Raw genomic sequence first — 19881 nt, forward strand, 5'->3', positions numbered from 1 at the left:
AGCCACGTTTATACATACTACCATACTAATGACTGTGGTATTCTGCTGCCTTTTCTATCCCCTTCCTATCCCTCCTCCCCTCTCCTCCCCTCCCATCATCTCTCTCTACCCCATCTACTGTAACTCATTTCTCTCTCTTTTTTTTCCCCTTTCCCCTCACATCCTCCTATATGTAATTTTGTATAACAATGAGGGTCTCCTTGAGTCCCAATTTCCATTCAGGTCTGCCCACTTCCATTTTCTCGCAGCAGGTCAGGAAGTGGGAAGACACAGTGATGGGATAGTGTATTCTCCCAGATTCTGGGCTACAACACTTCGTGGAGCAGGCTTTGTAACAGGCTTCTGCCACAGGCATCCATACTGTGCCCAGGCCTCCTGCCAAAGGATGACCTGTTGGTGCGCCTTTGCTCACAGTGCCTCAAGACCACCAGGCCTGCTTGGTGGGCTCCATGCAGCCTTGGGTTGTGCTTGCCACCTGTGCTCCAACCCACCTGGGCTAACACTCCACCTCTCTACCACTCTACTGCCACTTTTTTGTGTGGGAGGGTGGGGTACTGGGGATTGAACTCCACACATAAGTATATCATATTCAAACTACTGAAAGGCAAACATAGTGAAATCTTGAAAGCAGACAAAGAAAAATGGTACCAGATTGTGTGAACAACACTACTGACCAACTTAATCAAACTGACTTTTGTAAAATGCAACACCCAACAATCCACAAAACATATTACAGTTATCTCTCAGTATTCATAGAAGGTTCATTCCAGGATTCCCATGTATAATAACATACATGAATGCTCAATTATATCACATATAATGGCATAATGTTTGCACATTATCTATATACACCCTCCCATTTACTTTAAATCATCTCAAGGTTATTTATAATAATAAATAATCTTGTAGTTGTTATACTGAATTGCTTATAGGGGTCAATGACAAGAAAGAAAGCCTATACATGTTCAGTACAGATGCAATTATTCTTCTGAATATTTTTGATCCAAACTGGTTGAATCCCATGGATGCAGAACTCACAGCTACAGAGGGCCAACTATACTTTCTTGTGTGCATGGTCTATTTACTAAAATATAAATCAGATGCAAATTCAGAAGATAAGTTCTAATAAATTTCAAAGAGATTTATTAAAAACTTACATGGAATATGTTCTCTGAAAACAATATAATTAAATCAGAAAGTATTAATAATATACTATAAGAACTCTTAAGTATTTGGATATTAAATACAGTATTTTAAAATAAACCATTGCTTCGGGCTATAGTTGTGGCTCAATGGTAGAGTGGTTGCCTAGCACATGTGAGGCACTGAGTTCGATCCTCAGCGCCAAATAAAAAACAAATAAATAAAATAAAGGTATTGTGTCCATCTACAACTAAAATAATTAATTAATCAATTAATTAAATAAACAAGCCATGGCTCAAGAAAAAAATCATAAGGATAATTAGAAAAGATTTTAAATAGAATAAAATGCAATATAATGCAGTGCTCAAAGATAATAACTTTACACAAAATTCTTTACAAACATAAACACAAAAACCTTAACAGACTTTAGTAAATCAAGTCCTACAATATATTAAAAAGATCATTGGAGATTATGGGGTTTATTCCAGGACTGCAAGGTTTAAAGTGATAAGATCAGACACACATATACATATATAGATAGATAGATATGTGTACATGTATATCTGGTTATGAGATTTTTACATATACATATATACTAAGTATATTATATTTGTATTATATATTTATATATATTTATAGTCTAGGTGATCATTACTAGATTTTTAAGCTATGGTGTATTTATACAATGGAATCTATTCAGCAATTTAAAAAATGATCACAGAATTAGTACCCCTTATCTGCAATTCTGCTTTCATGGGTATCAGTTACCTATGATCCAAAAATATAGAAAATTCCAGAAATAAGCAATTCCTAAATTTTAAATTGCATACATTTCTGAGGAGCATGATGAAATTGCTTGTCATCTAATGGTTCCTATCCAGGAGGGACATAAAACAACCTTTTATTCATCATATCCATGCTGCATTTGCATGTAGCTCTTAGTCACTAAGTAGCTATCTTAGTCATCAGATCAACTATTTCAGTATTACAGTTACCTTCAATAACCATTATTTTACTTAAATATTGGCCCTAAAGTAAAAGAGTAGTGATGTTGATGGTTTTATTACAGAATATTACAATTGTTCTATTTTATTATTAGTTACTGTTGATAATCTCTTACTTTGCCTAATTTATAAAAGTAAACTAGATCATACGTATATATGTATAGGAAAAAACACAATATATATATATGTATATATATATATATTTGGTTTGGTATTATACATGGTTTCAGGCATCAACTGAGATCTTGGAATTTATTCTTCATGGATGAAAGACTACTAGAATCATAAATGCAACAATATGTAAGAATCCCAAAAATATGCTGAGTGAGGTAAGTCTTTTACAAAAGAATATATACAATGATTTCATTTAAATTAAGTTCCACTTTAGGCAAGCTGATCTATGATTTTTTTTTTTTTTAAGAAGTCACAACAGTGATTGCTTTTAGAAGCTAGGATTATCTGGGAAGAGGCATGTGAGAACTTTAAGGGGTTATAGAAAATGTTCTGTATCTTGATAGGGAACTTAGTTAAAAACAGTGTATCCACTTTTCAAAACTCATAAAAAGATACATTTCAAATTTTAGCACTTTATTGTATGCCAAAGTTACCTTAAAATCGTAAACAAATTTAGTCATGAAATGTTATACAAAAGAATTAAGGGGAGAAGTATACTGATGCCTGCAAATTACTTTTGATTTATATATATATAAAAGGATGAATTAATGGATGAATAGATGGATGGAGAGACAGTGATAAAACAAAGAGCAGAATGATAACAAATGTAGCATGTATGTACTTATACTATTAACAGTATAAGTGTTTCAACTTTACTGTTTGAGAATTTACATAATAAAATGTAGGGGAAAATTAGTAATAAAATGTAGGGGGAAATTACTTTAAAAATAATTTAAGACAGGCAGCCCAAGAGTAGACAATTGAAAATTATGTGGTTCATAGACTTAACCTGGTTTATATTCTTCTATCCAATTTACAACAATATATAACATTATGTTTCTTACTATTTTGCTAACGTGTCTACTGTTTGTTGTTATTTTAGATTTATAATGTGTTTCATTTCATTTTTTTCTAGAATAACTCCATTATTTTCTTAGGAAAGTTACTTAAATTCTTTTGAATTTCATATACAAGTTTTTTTGTAAGGTGCTTTGAGAAAGCTAAAAGTGTTCCACAATTTTAAAAAATAATAATAAGGTCCATCTACAATTTAACATCTACAATTTAATAAAGGAAATTAAATTCTTGGTTTTCCAGGCTTCATTTTAAATAGACAAAAATAAAAACATAGCTGCATGTGAATATTTTATGTACAATAAAATATATGCCAATTGTAATACCTCAAGCACAAAGGGCCCTTTTCTCTGGGGTAAAGGGTGTGACATCAATGTGATATCCTTGGACAGATCTGTTCTTTTTTGGAATTCAGTCAAGTATGTTTTCAGATATCCTGCAAGACACTAGCATTATGGCAAATTCAATCATTTCAGTCACCCCCGAAATCCTACTGCTAACATCAGTCAATTCCACAGGAACTCATTGTGCTCATCTGAACAATTCAGAAGGAGTTGGCCCTTTCTATTCTTTCCTCATACTCCCAACTTTAAACTCAATTCATGAGCTTCAAAACTGCATGCTGACTGAACATTAAAAGTTGAGAATAATGTTTTCTCATTCACTGGGAATGATAGAAGCATCATCCCATTTTCTATCGTTGCACAAAACCCTATTGATAAAAATCTGATACCAAATAAATGCACACACGCATACACAACTTCCTAAAATACAGGGGCAAATTACTGCCCATTAGCTGATCTTGGTCTTCATTTCTATTCTAGGAATCCCCACCTCCCAAGGTTCCATGTTCTATTTCTATATCCTGTCTTATATTATTACTAGGGAAACTTTTTAAAATCAATACTCTATTTCTGTCATTTTTTGCCTCTGTTCCCACATTCATCTTCTTCTTTCAATATTCTCATATATTCAGGAGGTGAGATAAGCATCCTCACCTTTCTAAGGAGGTAAGCTGTGCATCAGAATTATAAAAGGTATTGAGAATGATATGTCTTCATAGCCTAGGTTTTATAACCAGAACTATTTGAAGACCAGAAGGATCTTTCATAAACATAGCTACTAGTCAGCTGACTCTCTGATCCAAATGATAAACTGTGTTCAAAGAGAAAGTATGGGCTGGGTTTGTAGCTCAGTGTTAGAGCTCTTGCCTAGCACATGTAAAGAAGAACTGGGTTCAATTCTCAGCACCACATAAAAAATAAATAAATAAGGGGCTGTGGCTATGGCTCAGTGGTAGAGTGCTTGCATAGCATTATGAGGCACTGGGTTCGATTCTCAGCACTACATATATATAAATTAATTAACTAATTAAATTAAAATCCATCAACAACTAAAAAAAATTTTAAATAAATAAATAAAGGTGTCATGTCCATCTACAACTAAAAAAAATTTTTTTAAAGAGGAAAAAGGGCTGGGGTTGTGGCTCCGTGGCAGAGCGCTTGCTTTACACACTTGAGGCACTAGGTTCGATCGTCAGCACCATATAAAATAAAAATAAGTAAACAAAATAAAGATATTATTGAGTCCACCTATAACTAAAAGTTAAAAGAGGAAGTAGTCTCTAGTGATATATAGAAACTCAAAAGGATTTTTATGTAAATATGCTAATGCAGACTTCATATCAAATATATTTTTCCCCTGATTTTTGTCTGTATTAAAAGTTATTATCAATAGTATCCTAAAGACACTATGTTAAAACTGGCATGAAGCTGTTGAAATCTATCTACTCAAAAACAACATATGAAATAATAAACAGAGTATGGCAGGCTGCAATCTGTTCCAATATCCATCATTCCCTTTTCTATAGAAATAAATTGGACATGTAGCCACCCAGATTAAAAACATGTTCTTCCCTCCACTAAAGTTATATATGACCATGTGACTAAAGTCTAATCAATGGGATATAAGCGTAAGACCTATGGGTAGCTTCTGCATCCATTGCCTTAGGAATGAATATGATAGACCCTTGGGCCATGAGGACAAAGAATCATAGCCAAGGGACAATGGAGTAATCTGATGGAAAAGTCTGGTATTCTGAAGACTGCATGGAACAGTATCCATCTCTGGACTTTTATTTAAAAGCCAAATAAACTTTTTCTTCTTCTTCTTCTTTTTTTGCCATGCTGGGATTCCAACCCAGAGCATGCTGGTCAAACACTGAGCTACACCTCAATCCCAAACTTCTACCTTTTTAAAGCCTTTCATTTGGATCTCTGTTACTTGTTGCTGAACTTAACCAATACAGTAGGTAAGGAAAAACAGAAGACCTCAGGTACTTCTTTTGAGTAAGTTGCAGAGTTATCCAACTGAGGCAGACTGCATATTGTAGATGATACATTTTCTGAAAAAAGAGATGAGGAACTTTTTAGTACTATTAGTCTGCAGGGTTATTTGTATAAAAATTGAACTCAGCTAAGTGAATATGCTAAGTCTTTGGCATATTTACAGAATGCTAAGAGTTGCTATGGAGCCTAATCACATTGATAACTTGACAGAGTATATGAGCTTACTAAACCATTAGCATGCTCTACTGAACATATGGCTTTAAAAACCTTTGGACTACTTACAATGTTGCTTTCCGTCAACTGCAGGAGGCTCAAATGGAACCAATTATGATTAATGATAAGAGATTTAAAATTCATTCCTGAAAGAGTTATACCTAAGGAAATCTGTAAAACAATCATTCTCAACAGTAGGATAGACTAACCAACCAATGAAGTATATTACAAAATCGCTTTCAGAAACTTGTCAATTTTTTTAAAAAGGCACTGAGGATTGAACTCAGGGCTTTGCTCATGAAAATCAAATACTCTATTCTGGAGCTATAGCCCCAGCCCAGAAACTATCAATCAAGAGGCTTGAAAGATTAAAGTGTCATGGAAGACAAATACCAAGGGTAAGGAGAAGAAAGTCTGTTATAAGTTATTGACATTTTTAGATTGACAAGATGCACATATGAAAAAATTTGCAGAGTATAAGCTAATTGCTTGTCAATCTAGAAGCCTATCAGAATATACACTGAACCTACCTAAGGTAAGCAGGTTATAAGATAAATAAGCTACATGAAAAACAGAATAAAGGGTAATTTGCTCTAAAAATCTTTAAAATTCTTTACAGCTTTGTATCTTGGTCCTCAGCTTGAAACTACTGGGAGGTAGTAAAAACTTTAAGAGGTAGAGGCTAGTAGAGGTCTTTAGGGGCATATCCTTAGGAACTGTGGGATCTCAGGCTCTTCTCTTTTTATTCTCACTTCTTAGTCATGAAGTAAGTAGTTTTGTTCCACCATGAACTCCCACCATGATGTGCTCGCACAGGCCCCAAAAAAACCCAGAGCCAACCAATTAATAACTGAAACTGTAAGCCAAAATAAACCTTTACTATTTAGCTGATTATCTCGGATATGTGTTACAATAACAGAAAGTGGACTGACATTAATTCAGAGCATTTCTGAATTAATGATATAAGTAAATGGAAAATTAGATTCATGATAACAAATGCTTAACTTATTCAGAGTTTTTGATTAACAGCACATATCAAGGCATACCTGTTCTTTCATCCCAGCTCTTGTCACTGAGCTTCCATTTTAAGGAAGAAAAGGTATTTAAGGGGAAAAAAAGTTTAATTTAAAATAGCAATAGCATATTCTTTGACGAAGTCAAGTTCCAGAATATCAGTAATGAATCTTCAAGGGCAAATAAAATCAAATTTAAAGGCAAAAACTTTTCTCATTTTAGATTTAATTATATTTTTAACTGCCACATGACATAGCCAATTACAAAAAAAGTCTCTACAGCAAGGCATATAAACTGATCTTTTAGCAGGCCTCTTTCAAAGTGAAAAATCCTTTCCTAAAATGAATTATTCAAAGCTGAAAAAAAAATAATAAAAGACAAGTGAGAAAATAATAAAGGGAATATTTTTCTTTCTTTTTTCCCCCAACAAAAGAAAATACAAAATTGCAAAATGCATATACCTTGAGTATTTTTTATTTTAAGAATAAAATAAGTATAAGAAAAGAAGAATTTAAACTAGCACTATTTGCTGATGATATGATTCTATATCTAGAAGACCCCAAAAAAAACTCCACCAGAAAACTTCTAGAACTAGTAAATGAATTCAGCAATGTAGCAGGATATAAAATCAACACACAAAAATCAAAGGTATTTCTATATAAGTGACAAATCCTCTGAGAAGGAAATATCCTCAAAAAAAAAAAATAAGATACCTGGGAATCAACAAAAGAGGTGAAAGATCTATACAAGCAAAACTACAAAACCTTAAAGAGAGAAATCTTCAAAGACGACCTTAGAAGATGGAAAGATCTACTTTGCTCATGGATAGGCAGAATTAATATTATCAAAATGACCATATACCAAAAGCACTATACAAGTTTAATGCAATTCTGATCAAAATCCCAATGGCATTCCTCACAAAAATAGAAAAAGCAATCATGAAATTAATCTGGAAAAATAAGAGACCCAGAATAGCTAAAGCAGTTCTAAGCAGGAAGAGCAAAACAGGTGGCATTGCTATACCAGACCTTAAACTATACTACAGAGCAATAGTAACAAAAACAGCATGGTATTGGCACCAAAACAGGCCAGTAAACCAATGATACAGAATAGAGGACATGGAGACTAACCTACAAAATTACAATTATCTTATATTAGACAAAGGTGCCAAAAACACTGGAGAAAAGATAGAATCTTCAACAAATGGTATTGGGAAAACTGGAAATCCATATGCAACAAAATGAAATTGAATCCCTATCTCTCACCATGCACAAAACTTAACTCAAAATGGATCAAGGACTAGGAATTAAACCAGAGATTCTGCGACTAATAGAAGAAAAAGTAGGCCCTAATCTTCATCATGTGGGATTAGGCCCTAACTTCCTTAATAAGACTCCTATAGCACAAGAATTAAAAACAAGAATCAATAAATGGGATGGATTCAAACTAAAAAGTTTTTTCTCAGCAGAAGAAATAATCTGTGAGGTGAACAGAGAGCCTACATCTTGGGAGCAAATTCTTACCTCTCACACATCAGATAGAGCAATAATCTCTAGGGTATATAAAGAACTCAAGAAGCTAAACACCAAAAAAAACCAAATAACCCAATCAATAAATGGGCCAAGGACCTGAACAGACACTTCTCAGAAGAGGATATAATATCAATCAACAAATATATGAAAAAAAATGATCATCATCTCTAGCAACAGAGAAATGCAAATCAAAACTACTCTAAGATATCATCTCACTCCAGTCAGAATGGCAGATATTATGAAGACAAACAAGTGTTAGCGAGGATATGGGGAAAAAGGTATACTTACACACTGCTGGTGGGACTGAAAATTGGTGCAGCCAATTTGGAAAGCAGTATGGAGATTCCTTGGAAATCTGGGAATGGAACCACCATTTGACCCTATTCCTCTTCTCTGACTATACTCAAAGAACTTAAAAATAGCATACTACAGGGACACAGCCACATCAATGTTTATAGCAGCATAATTCACAAAAGCTAAACTGTGAAGCCAACTTAGATGTACTTCAGTGGATGAAAAGATTTTTAAAAATGTGGCATTTATACACAATGGAATATTACTCAGCATTAAAAACAGAACAAAATCATGGCATTTGCAGGTAAATGGATGGCACTGGAGAAATTAATGCTAAGTGAAGCTAGCCAATCCCAAAAAAAACAAATGCCAAATGTTTTCTCTGATATAAGGGGGATAACTGATAGTGGGGAAGGGAGGGAGAACATGGGAGGATTAGATTAATTCTAGATAGGGAAGAGGGGTGGTACGGAAAGGGAGGGGGAAGGGGATTAGCAAGGATGGTGAAATGTGATGGTCATCATTATATAAAGTACATGTATGAAGACTTGAATTGGGTGTCAACAAACCTTATATACAGAGATATGAAAAATTGTGATATATATGTGTATTAAGAATTGTAATGCAAAAAAAGTACATGTATAATGGCATAAATTGGCATGAACATACTTTATATACAGAGATAAAAAATTGTAATGTAGAAGAAGATGGCGGCAAATAGAAAGCGACACACCCGTGTCCTGCGTCACTGCGCAGGTGGTTAGCAAGTTTAGAACGGCCAGAAGTTATCTTGATAGGAATGTCCAGCAAAACTGGGGTGCACTGAAACCTAGAGGAAGAATTTCAGCACCTGAAGATCAGTGATCCTGGCTCAATTGCGAGTGAGCCATGTGCGCGGAGATTCAGGCTGATTGATCAGCGGCCTGCCCCGCAGCTGGAGCCTGTGCGCCCACGTGCCAGCAACGCAGAGAAACAGTGCTACGGATTCTGTGGGGTCCTGCCAACTGTGCCTTCATGGTGCTTCAGGCTGAGTTCTGGGATTGAGATGGGGAGAGAAACGGTCCAGATCTGCCCTCCACACTGAACACCCCACCAAGGAAGTCAGTGGACATCATATTGGGGAGCTGACGTCACCATCGCCAGCTTCCGACAGACACAGCAAGTTCAGTGACAGAACAGGTGTGTAACACTCAGCCCCTCTCCCATACAGTGGGGAAATCGCATAAAATCTCTCCCTGGCTTTCTGGGGACGTGAATATCAGAGTGGGCGTGAATATCAGAGGCGTGGGGAAAAGTAAAGATACCTGACCTCCAACTCCCCCCTCCCACCAGCGGTGAAAACGAAACCTGTCTCGCCAGCTCTGGGGGAGTGGCTATTGGAGGGAATCGAAAGAATAGGGGGCAGGTTCCCAATACCTGCACTCCACATCCAGGAAACTGCAGGCCCAGAGTGTAGCTTGAACTGCGGAGAGGTACCACACTGCGGAAGGCTTGTCTGGCAGGAGAAGTGAGGAGACTAGAAGCTAGGAACAAACCTAAGTGAACAGGATTGGAGAGACACCAGGTGGGGGAGGAGGCAGTGGCCTCATACGGATTGTTTCCTACAGCCTGAGGGCAAAATCTTGGTCTAGAAGGCACAGCTCCACCTACTAGAAGTGAAGAAAATAGAAGCCTAACAATGCTTTTTTCCTCTTTTTTTTTTAACTGTAATTTTTATTTTACTTTATTTTATTATTATTTTTTATCATTTCTTCTTTTTCTTTTCTATTTTTTTCTCTTTCTTTTTTTCTCTCTCTCTTTCTTGGTTTGCTTCCTTATCTTTTCCCTATCTTTCTTCCCAAGCACAACCACTCCGATTACTATGTAATTTACTAAATGCAAATAGATGAATGTTACCTGACGGTCTATAGTCCGCCTAAGCCCTTAACTACCCCCAAGTACTCCTGTCTATTCTCTTGTTAATATCCTACTTCATTTGAGCAACCCCTCAAAGAAGCTAAGATATACTAACCTCCATACCATCACATCTCCCGACCTCAACATAAATCCTAAATTTAAACCTAAATTCTCTATATGCTATCAAAATCTGTAGGCCTTTAATGAAACTATGGAATTTACCTTAAATCACAACTAAATCCAACATCTCTAAACATTGTCTCCGAACACAAAGGAGAGATCTTGGAGCTATACAAAACCAAAACAAATTTATAGGAGAAAATAATAACACAACAGTCAAACAGAGCTGGAAAGGAATATGAGCCCTATGAAAAAAGGAAGAAAAGGAACACAAACAATGCAGGATAGCTTAAATTTACAGGAGATGCTAGATGCACCAGAACAATGGTCAAATAAGGAACTCAAGGCATACCTGACTCACATGGAATGGAATCTTAAAGAGATCATTAGACAGCAAATGCAAGCAATGAAAGAACACCTCAACAATGAATTACACAAACAAATTCAAAAAGCAAACAAACAACTCTACAGGGATATAGAGGTTATAAAAAAAACAGAAATCCTAGAAATGAAGGAAAGTATAAACCAAATTAAAAAATCAAATGAAAGTATCACCAGTAGAGTAGACCAAGTAGAAATCAGAACATGAGACAATGAAGACAAAATATATCATCTCGAAAAGAGTCTAGTCAACTCAGAAGAGTTGGTAAGAAATTATGAGCAAAACATCCAAGAGATATGGGATATCATAAAAAAAAAAAAACAAATTTAAGAGTCATTGGGATACAGGAAGGTATAGAGGTCCAAACCCAAAGAATGAGCTACTGTTAAATGAAATAATTTTAGAAAACTTTCCAGACATGAAGAATGAAGCAGATTTACAAATACTAGAAGCCTACAGAATACCAAACATACAGAATCACAATAGACCAACTCCAAGACACATTGTTATGAATATATCCAACATACAGAACAAGGAGAGAATATTAAAAGCTACAAGAGAAAGGAGGCAGATTACATTTAAGGGTAAACCAATTAGGTTAACGGCGAATTTCTCATCACAGACACTGAAAGCGAGAAGATCCTGGAACAACGTTTTTCAAACACTGAAAGATAATGGGTGGGAACCAAGAATTTTATTTCCAGCAAAACTAAGCCTCAGGTTTGACAATGCAATAAAAATCTTCCATGATAAACAAAAGTTAAAAGAATTCGCACCCAGAAAACCAGCACTGCAAAGCATTTTGGGCAAAACACTACATAAAGAGGAAATGAAAAACAACAACAAAAACCAACAGTGGGCAGTACCCTCAGTAAAGCGGGGGGGATGAAAAACTAAACAAAGAGGAAAAACAAACCAAATCTTTAAAATAATTAAATAAATAAACAAACATGACTGGAAGTACAAGCCATATATCAATAGTAACCCTAAATGTTAATGGCTTAAACCCACCAATTAAACGACATAGGCTAGCAACCTGAATTAAAAAACAAATCCAACAATATGCTGCCTTCAGGAGACTCATCTGATAGGAAAAGACATATACAGGATGAAGATGAAAGGCTGGGAAAAATCATACCACACACTTGGGCCTTGGAAGCAAGGAGGGGTGGCTATACTCATATCAAATAAAATAGACTTCGAGCCAAAATTAATCAAAAGGGATAAAGAAGGACACTATATACTGTTAAAGGGAACCATTCACCAACAAGACATAACAATTATCAATTTATATGCCCAAAACAATGGTGCTGCTATGTTCATAAAACAAACCTTCCAAGTTCAAGGGACAAATTGACCACAACACAATAATTATAGGTGACTTCAATATACCTCTCTCACCACTGAACAGATCTTCCAAACAAAAATTGAATAAAGAAACTATAGAACTCAATAACACAATTAAAACCTAGACTTAACCGACATATATAGGATATATCAACCATCAGCAAGCGGATATACTTTTTTCTCAGCAGCGGATCCTTTTAAAAAATAGACTATATATCATGCCATAGGGCAACTCTTAGCAATTATAAAGGAGTAGAGATAATACCATACAGCTTATCTGATCATAATGCAATGAAACTGGAAATCAACAATAAAAGAAGAAGGGAAAAACCCTACATAATTTGCAGAATGAACAATATGTTACTGAATGATCAATGGGTTACAGATGACATCAAGGAGGAAATTAAAAAATTCATTGAGATAAATGAAAACACAGACATAACATGTCAGAATCTATGGGACATAATGAAAGCTGTTCTAAGAGGAAAATTGGAGCTCATTCCTCAAAAAAAAGAAAATCCAACAAATAAATGATCTCACACTTCATCTCAAAGCCCTTGAAAAAGAAGAGCAAAATAACAGCAAATGCAATAGAAGGTAAGAAATAATTAAAATCAGAGCTGAAATCAATGAAATTGAAATAAAAGAAACAATTGACAAAATTGACAAAACTAAAACTTGGTTCTTCGAAAAAGTAAATAAGATCGACAGACCCTTAGCCATGCTAATGAAGAGACAAAGAGAGAGAACTCAAATTACTAGCATACGGGATGAAAAAGCTAATATCACAACAGACACTACTGAAATACAGAAGATAATGAGAAATTATTTTGAAACCTTATACTCCAAAAAAATAGAAGATAGTGAAGTCATCGATAAATTTCTTAAGTCATGTGATCTGCCCAGTTTGAGTCAGGAGGATACACACAACTTAAACAGACCAATATCAATTGAGGAAATAGAAGAAGCCATCAAAAGACTACCAACCAAGAAAAGCCCAGGACTGGATGGGTATACAGCAGAGTTTTACAGAACCTTTAAAGAAGAACTAATACCAATACTTCTCAAGCTATTTCGCGAAATAGAAAAAGAAGGAGTACTTCCAAATTCATTCTACGAGGCCAACATAACCCTGATTCCTAAACCAGATAAGGACACTTCAAAGAAAGAAAACTACAGACCAATATCTCTAATGAACATAGATGCAAAAATCCTCAAAATTCTGGCAAATCAGATACAAAAAATATATCAAAAAGATTGTGCACCATGATCAAGTAGGATTTATCCCTGGGATGCAAGGCTGGTTCAATATACGGAAATCAATAAATGTAATCCACCACATTAATAGACTTAAAGATAAAAACTATATGATCATCTGATAGATGCAGAAAAAGCTTTCGACAAAATACACCATCCCTTTATGTTCAAAACATTAGAAAAACTAGGGATAACAGGAATTTACCTCAACACTGTAAAAGCTATTGATGCTAAGCCTCAGGCTAGCATCATTCTAAATGGAGAAAAACTGAAGGCATTCCCTCTAAAATCTGGAACAAGATAGGGATGCCCTCTCTCACCACTCCTATTCAACATAGTTCTCGAAACCCTGGCCATAGCAATAAGACAGATGATAGAAATTAAAGGCATAAAAATAGGAAAAGAAGAATTGAAATTAGCACTATTTGTGGCTGACATGATCCTATGCCCAACAGACCCAAAAGGTTCTACCAAAAAACTTCTAGAACTAGTAGATGAATTCAGCAGAGTGGCGGGATATAAAATCAACACTCATAAGTCTAAGGCATTCTTGTATATCAGTGACAAATCCTCTGAAAGGGAAATCAGGACAATCACCCCATTCACAATATCCTCAAAAAAAAAAAAATAGAATATTTGGGAATCAACCTAACAAAAGAGGTGAAAGTCCTTTACAACGAAAACTACAGAACATTAAAGAGGGAAATAGAAGAAGACCTTAGAATATGGAAAGATATACCTTGTTCATGGATAAGCAGAATTAATATCATTAAAATGGCCATATTACCAAAAGTACTCTATAGGTTTAATGCAATGCCAATCAAAATCCCAATGGTATTCCTCACAGAAATAGAAAAAGCAATCATGAAATTCATCTGGAGAAACAAGAGACCCAGAATAGCTAAAGCAATCCTAAGCAGGAAAAGTGAAACAGGTGGTATAGCCATACCAGATTTCAAACTATACTATAGAGCAATAGTAACAAAAACAGCAAGGTACTGGTACCAAAACAGGCAGGTAGACCAATGGTACAGAATAGAGGACACAGAGACCAATCCACAAAATTACAACTACCTTATATTAGACAAAGGTGCTAAAAGCATGCAATGGAGAAAGGATAGCATCTTCAACAAATGGTGCTGGGAAAATTGGAAATCCATATGCAACAAATTGAAATTGAATCCCTTTCTCTCACCATGCACAAAAGTTAACTCAAAATGGATAAAAGAACTAGGAATCAAACAAGAGACTCTGCATCTAATAGAAGAAAAAGTTGGCCCTAATCTCCATCTCGTGGGAGAGGGCTCCAAATTCCTTAATAGGACACCTACAGCACAAGAGTTAAAATCAAGAATCAACAAATGGGACATATTCAAACTAAAAAGTTTTTTTCTCAGCAAGAGAAATAATAAGTGAGATAAATAGGGAGCCTACATCCTGGGAACAAATTTTTACCCCTTACACTTCAGATAGAGCACTAATCTCCAGAGTATACAAAGAACTCAAAAAGTTAAACAACAAAAAAAAACAAATAACCCAATCAACAAATGGGGCAACGATCTAAACAGACACTTCACAGAGGAAGATATACAACAGACACTTCACAGAGGAAGATATATAATCAATCAACAAGTACACAAAAAAATGCTCACCATCTCTAGCTATCAGAGAAATGCAAATTAAAACCACTCTAAAATACCATCTCACTCCAGTAAGAAAGGCAGCCACTATGAAGTCAAACAATAACAAGTGCTGGCGAGGATGTGGAGAAAAAGGTACCTCGTACATTGCTGGTGGGACTGCAAACTGGTGCAGCCAATTTGGAGAGCAGTATGGAGATTGCTTGGAAAGCTAGGAATGGAACCACCATTTGACCCAGCTATTACCCTTCTCGGACTATAACCAAAAGACCTAAAAAGAGCATACTACAGGGACACAGCTACATCAATGTTCATAGCAGCACAATTCACAAGAACTAGACTGTGGAACCAACCCAGATGCCCTTCAACCAATGAATGGATTAAGAAATTGTGGCATTTATACACAATGGAATATTTCTCATCAGAAAAAATAACAAAATCATGGCATTTGCAGGGAAATGGATGGCATAAGAGCAAATTCTGCTAAGCGAAGTTAGCCAATCCCTAAAAAACAAATGTGGAATGTCTTTGCTGATATAAGGGAGGAGGTAACTCAAAACAGAGTAGGAAGGAAGAGCATGAGAAGAAGATTACCACGAAATAAGGAAAAGAGGAGGGAGGGAAAGGGAGAGAGAAGGGGAAATGCATGGAAGACAGAAGGAGACCCTCATGGGTTCACAAAATACAAATACAATGGTGTGAGGGGGAAGGGAAGGGGAAAAAAAGAGAGAGAGAAATAAGTGTCATAGTAGTATGGGTAGACAATAGGGATGGGAGGGGAGTGGGGGGATAGGGAGGGCAGCTGAATACAACTGACACTAGGATTGCTGTATGTATACACATGGATGTATAACCAATGTGATCCTGTAATCTGTACACGTGGAAAAATAAGAATTCATACCCTATTTGGATCAAATGTATGATATGTCAAGATCATTGTATTGTCTTGAACAACTAATAAAAAAAAAGAAAATGCATTTGAAAAAATAAATAAATAAAAAATTGTAATGTTATCGTGTATTTAAAAAATAATAATAAAAAAGAACACTTTAAAAAAAACAGAATAAAATAACCAAAAGGACAACATGAAAAAATACTAGCAACTTCACTGAAATGGTAGTAGTAAACTTTTCTCTTTTATCTATTTTTTTTCAAATTTTCTCCAACATTAGTTTTGTCACCTGTATAATTTTTTTAAAAAGTTACAAATGAGTAAAAAGCAGAAAAAGTCTTTTAAAAAATAGTTGTATTTCTTTTGGTCAGAAAATAGTGATACTTATACTTATTTTGTGCAATGATTTAATATATACTTGTTACTCAGAACCTGATAAAAATGAAGAATTTTGGGCCTCATCTCACTTGCTAAATCACCTGACATTTTAAGCTAACGAAACACTGTTTAAGAATATTCACCTAGAAATAAACACCTCTCTCCATTACTAACAACTTCCTATATCTCAGCCATATTTATCATATTTTTTTCATTTACTTGTGAGATACATGCATTCAATTTCAATACATATTGATGATATGAGATAATAAGAATATGTTAATCATGCCAGGCACAGTGGTGCATGCCTATAATCCCAGCTGAGAGAAGGAATACAAGTTCAAGTCGAGACTGGGCAATTCAGCAAAGACCCTGTCTCAAAAATTTAAAAAATAAAAATGGTCTAAGAAAAAGGAGGGAGAAGGGGAGTTGCACGGAAGATGGAAGGAGACCCTCATTGTTATACAGAATACATGTATGATATTGTGAGGAGAAAAAGAAAAAAAAAGTGTGTCACATTAGATTGGATAGAGAGAAGTGATGGGAGGGGAGGGGAGGAGAAGCAGGGATAGGAAGGGCAACAGAATAGAAATTATGATTGCTGTATGTATATAGGTGACTGTATGACCAATGTGATTCTGCAATCTGTACAATCAGAAAAATGAGAAATTATACCCCAAATGTATGAATTGCCAAGATCATTGTAATGTCATGTGTAGCTAATAAAAAAAAAATGGTCTAAGATGTAGATTAGTGGTAAAGCATATCTGGGGTTCAATCCCCAGTACCCCCTCCACACACACACAAAAGAATATGTTAAATACACCACTATATTTGGGGTAATGTTTTTTAAAATAAAATGGAGTTCCAAAACTCAAACTCTAGCCACCAACCCCTATTACATTATACCACATCGATTAAAATGAGCCAAAACCAGATTCTGAGTATGCCAGAGACACTCTTTTTTTTTTTTTTTATTGGTTGTTCACAACATTACAAAGCTCTTGACATATCATATTTCATACATTAGATTGAAGTGGGTTATGAACTCCCAATTTTACCCCAAATGCAGATTGCAGAATCACGTCAGTTATACATCCACAATTTTACATAATGCCCAATTAGTAATTGTTGTATTCTGCTACCTTTCCTATCCTGTACTATCCCCCCTCCCCTCCCCTCCCTTCTTCTCTCTCTACCCCATCTACCAGAGACACTCTTAATAAGTCTGAAATCCATTAATGAGGAAACACTAGAACCATAGGGTGGCATGATACTACAATACTAGAATACTAAGTATACCCTGTCTCTACCTTATCAAGGCCTAGTCAACAACTTTAACTTTTTAGTTGCTTGAAATGCTCACCCTTAGCACTATTGACATTTTAAGCTGGGTAATTCTTTATTGTGGATCTTTTCTATACATTGTAGGTGGTTCAGCAGCATTCATGGCCTCTACCACTAGATATCAGCAGTATATTCCCAAAAGAATCTGTAGGGGCAAAAAAGGTGTGAGAATTTTTTTCACCCATAGTAGGGGCCTTAGCCAACACTCCTATAACAAAAAACAGGTTAAAAAGAGAAAAATGTAGCAAATTTATTTAATCTAAGCTTTACTAACATGATACAAGGAAAACTTCTTCAGCTTAGGCTGAAGAAGAATGTACAAATCTTGTGGAAATGTGATTGGACAAAAGAATATAATATAATGGAAATAGAGATTGGGGAAACGGAGCAAAGCCCATCTGTTCAGATTCTTTCTGACCTCTATGTGTATCACTCCTTCCTCCAGGAACACAAAGGACACCTCTGGAATGAATATTGCAAGGAGAAAAAGGAGGCAGTGACCTTTTCTAGATTTTAATAGTTTTTTTTTAATATTTATTTTTTTTAGTTGTAGTTGGACACAATACCTTTGTTTTATTTATTTATTTTTATGTGGTGCTGAGGATCGAACCTAGGGCCTTGTACATGCTAAGGGAGCGCTCTACCACTGAGCCACAACCCCAGTCCCTTAATAGTTTGTTTTGAAGAAGAGGGATTCTAGATTTCATGATCTACCTTGACAAAGAGTAATTCTGATGGGATAGAAGATGGGAAGATGGGAGACCGTAAAAACAAAAACAAAAAGAAGATCTTGGTGCTGAGGGTTTTCTAAATTCTCTAAGTTTAGAGTACTCACCTTTGAGATACTATATTCTGAGTCAACACATCATTCATGTAATTATTATATTTTCCCCATTTCTCAGGTTCTATCCACATACAAAATATATATACATTCTGCTAATTACTACAAGAAAATCTATATATCTATAATCTTTTATAAATCACACAAATTAGCACTGAGAAAAAGCTGATACAATTATAAGGAGGACTGGTAATGTAGCTCATTTGGTACCACTATTCCTGATACTGTGATTCCAAAAGAAATTAAAAATAGCACAATTCCTACTTTCCTGTTCCTCAAAGTCTGATGAGGCAGATACAAGCAGGTGCAAGCAACTACAAATGTGACAGGCCTGATAAAGAGGGAAAGGGAGGAATTGTGAAAAATAATATAATAGGGGGAATTCACCCAGACACAGTAGTCAAGGGAAAAAAAAAATCTCCATTGCTGAAGGACATTTGAAACATGAAAGATGAAAAACAACTGGTTAGGTTAAGTTTTCCAGAATAAGCACTTAAGCTTCCTTCCTTAGAATTCACATGAAGAATAATAACATTCCTTTACCTCTCCCTCTCTCCCTCCCTCCCCCTACCCTTTCTATGCTGAGGATCAAATTCAGGCATTGTGACTGCTAGGCAAAAGACTCTACTACTGAGCTACATCACCAGTCCTCCTTCACCTTCCCTCTTACGTCAGTTTGCTATCTTTATTTCAAGTTCATTATATTTCAAACCTCAAGACAACTCAAATTTAACAGCTTGTATATGTGCAGGCAGGAGAAAACTACAGAAGAATCTATCTCCACCTCTGTTTTCAAACATTTGGTCAATAGATTTAATTAAATCTAACTTCCAGAAGTAAAGTTCAAGTAATTCAAATTTGAAGTAAGGACAGAACAAATAGGACACACTTTCTGCCGAAGGGATACTACTAAATGGGAATCTTAAAAATTTTCCTCTTTCCTTATGAGATTGAAAAGTGATTCCAAACAGATTTGGTTATTTAAAAATAAAAATGTAAAGAACTGAAGGGAGTGCAGTTAACAAACATGAAATAAGGCAGTGAACTCAAGTTTGATATTTTGATGAGAGACACTCCCCACCGGCTATTAGTAAGTCAAGCATCTTCAGTGAATAGTAATTGCAATTCTTATTTAACCTCCAATTGTCCAAGACAAACTATTTCCTTTCCCCAAAGCTACATCCAGTATTACCAGCTGAGCTGG

At 35.4% G+C, this 19881-nt stretch overlaps 1 protein-coding gene across 2 annotated transcripts in view; it reads right to left on the reverse strand.

Moving 5' to 3' along the window:
- Positions 1-19881, reverse strand: part of Commd1 (copper metabolism domain containing 1) — a 171774-nt gene that overhangs the window by 65407 nt on the left and 86486 nt on the right. The window contains exon 3 of one of the 2 annotated variants that reach the window (XM_040271269.2): positions 5507-5580. The exons of the other annotated variant lie outside the window; for it this stretch is intronic. Within the exon in view, the coding sequence (XP_040127203.1) occupies positions 5507-5580 (74 nt within the window). The remainder of the gene's footprint in view (positions 1-5506; positions 5581-19881) is intronic. 2 annotated transcript variants of the gene reach the window in all.

Source organism: Ictidomys tridecemlineatus, chromosome 12, assembly GCF_052094955.1.
Source record: "Ictidomys tridecemlineatus isolate mIctTri1 chromosome 12, mIctTri1.hap1, whole genome shotgun sequence".
In the NCBI taxonomy this organism is placed as follows: Eukaryota; Metazoa; Chordata; class Mammalia; order Rodentia; family Sciuridae; genus Ictidomys; species Ictidomys tridecemlineatus.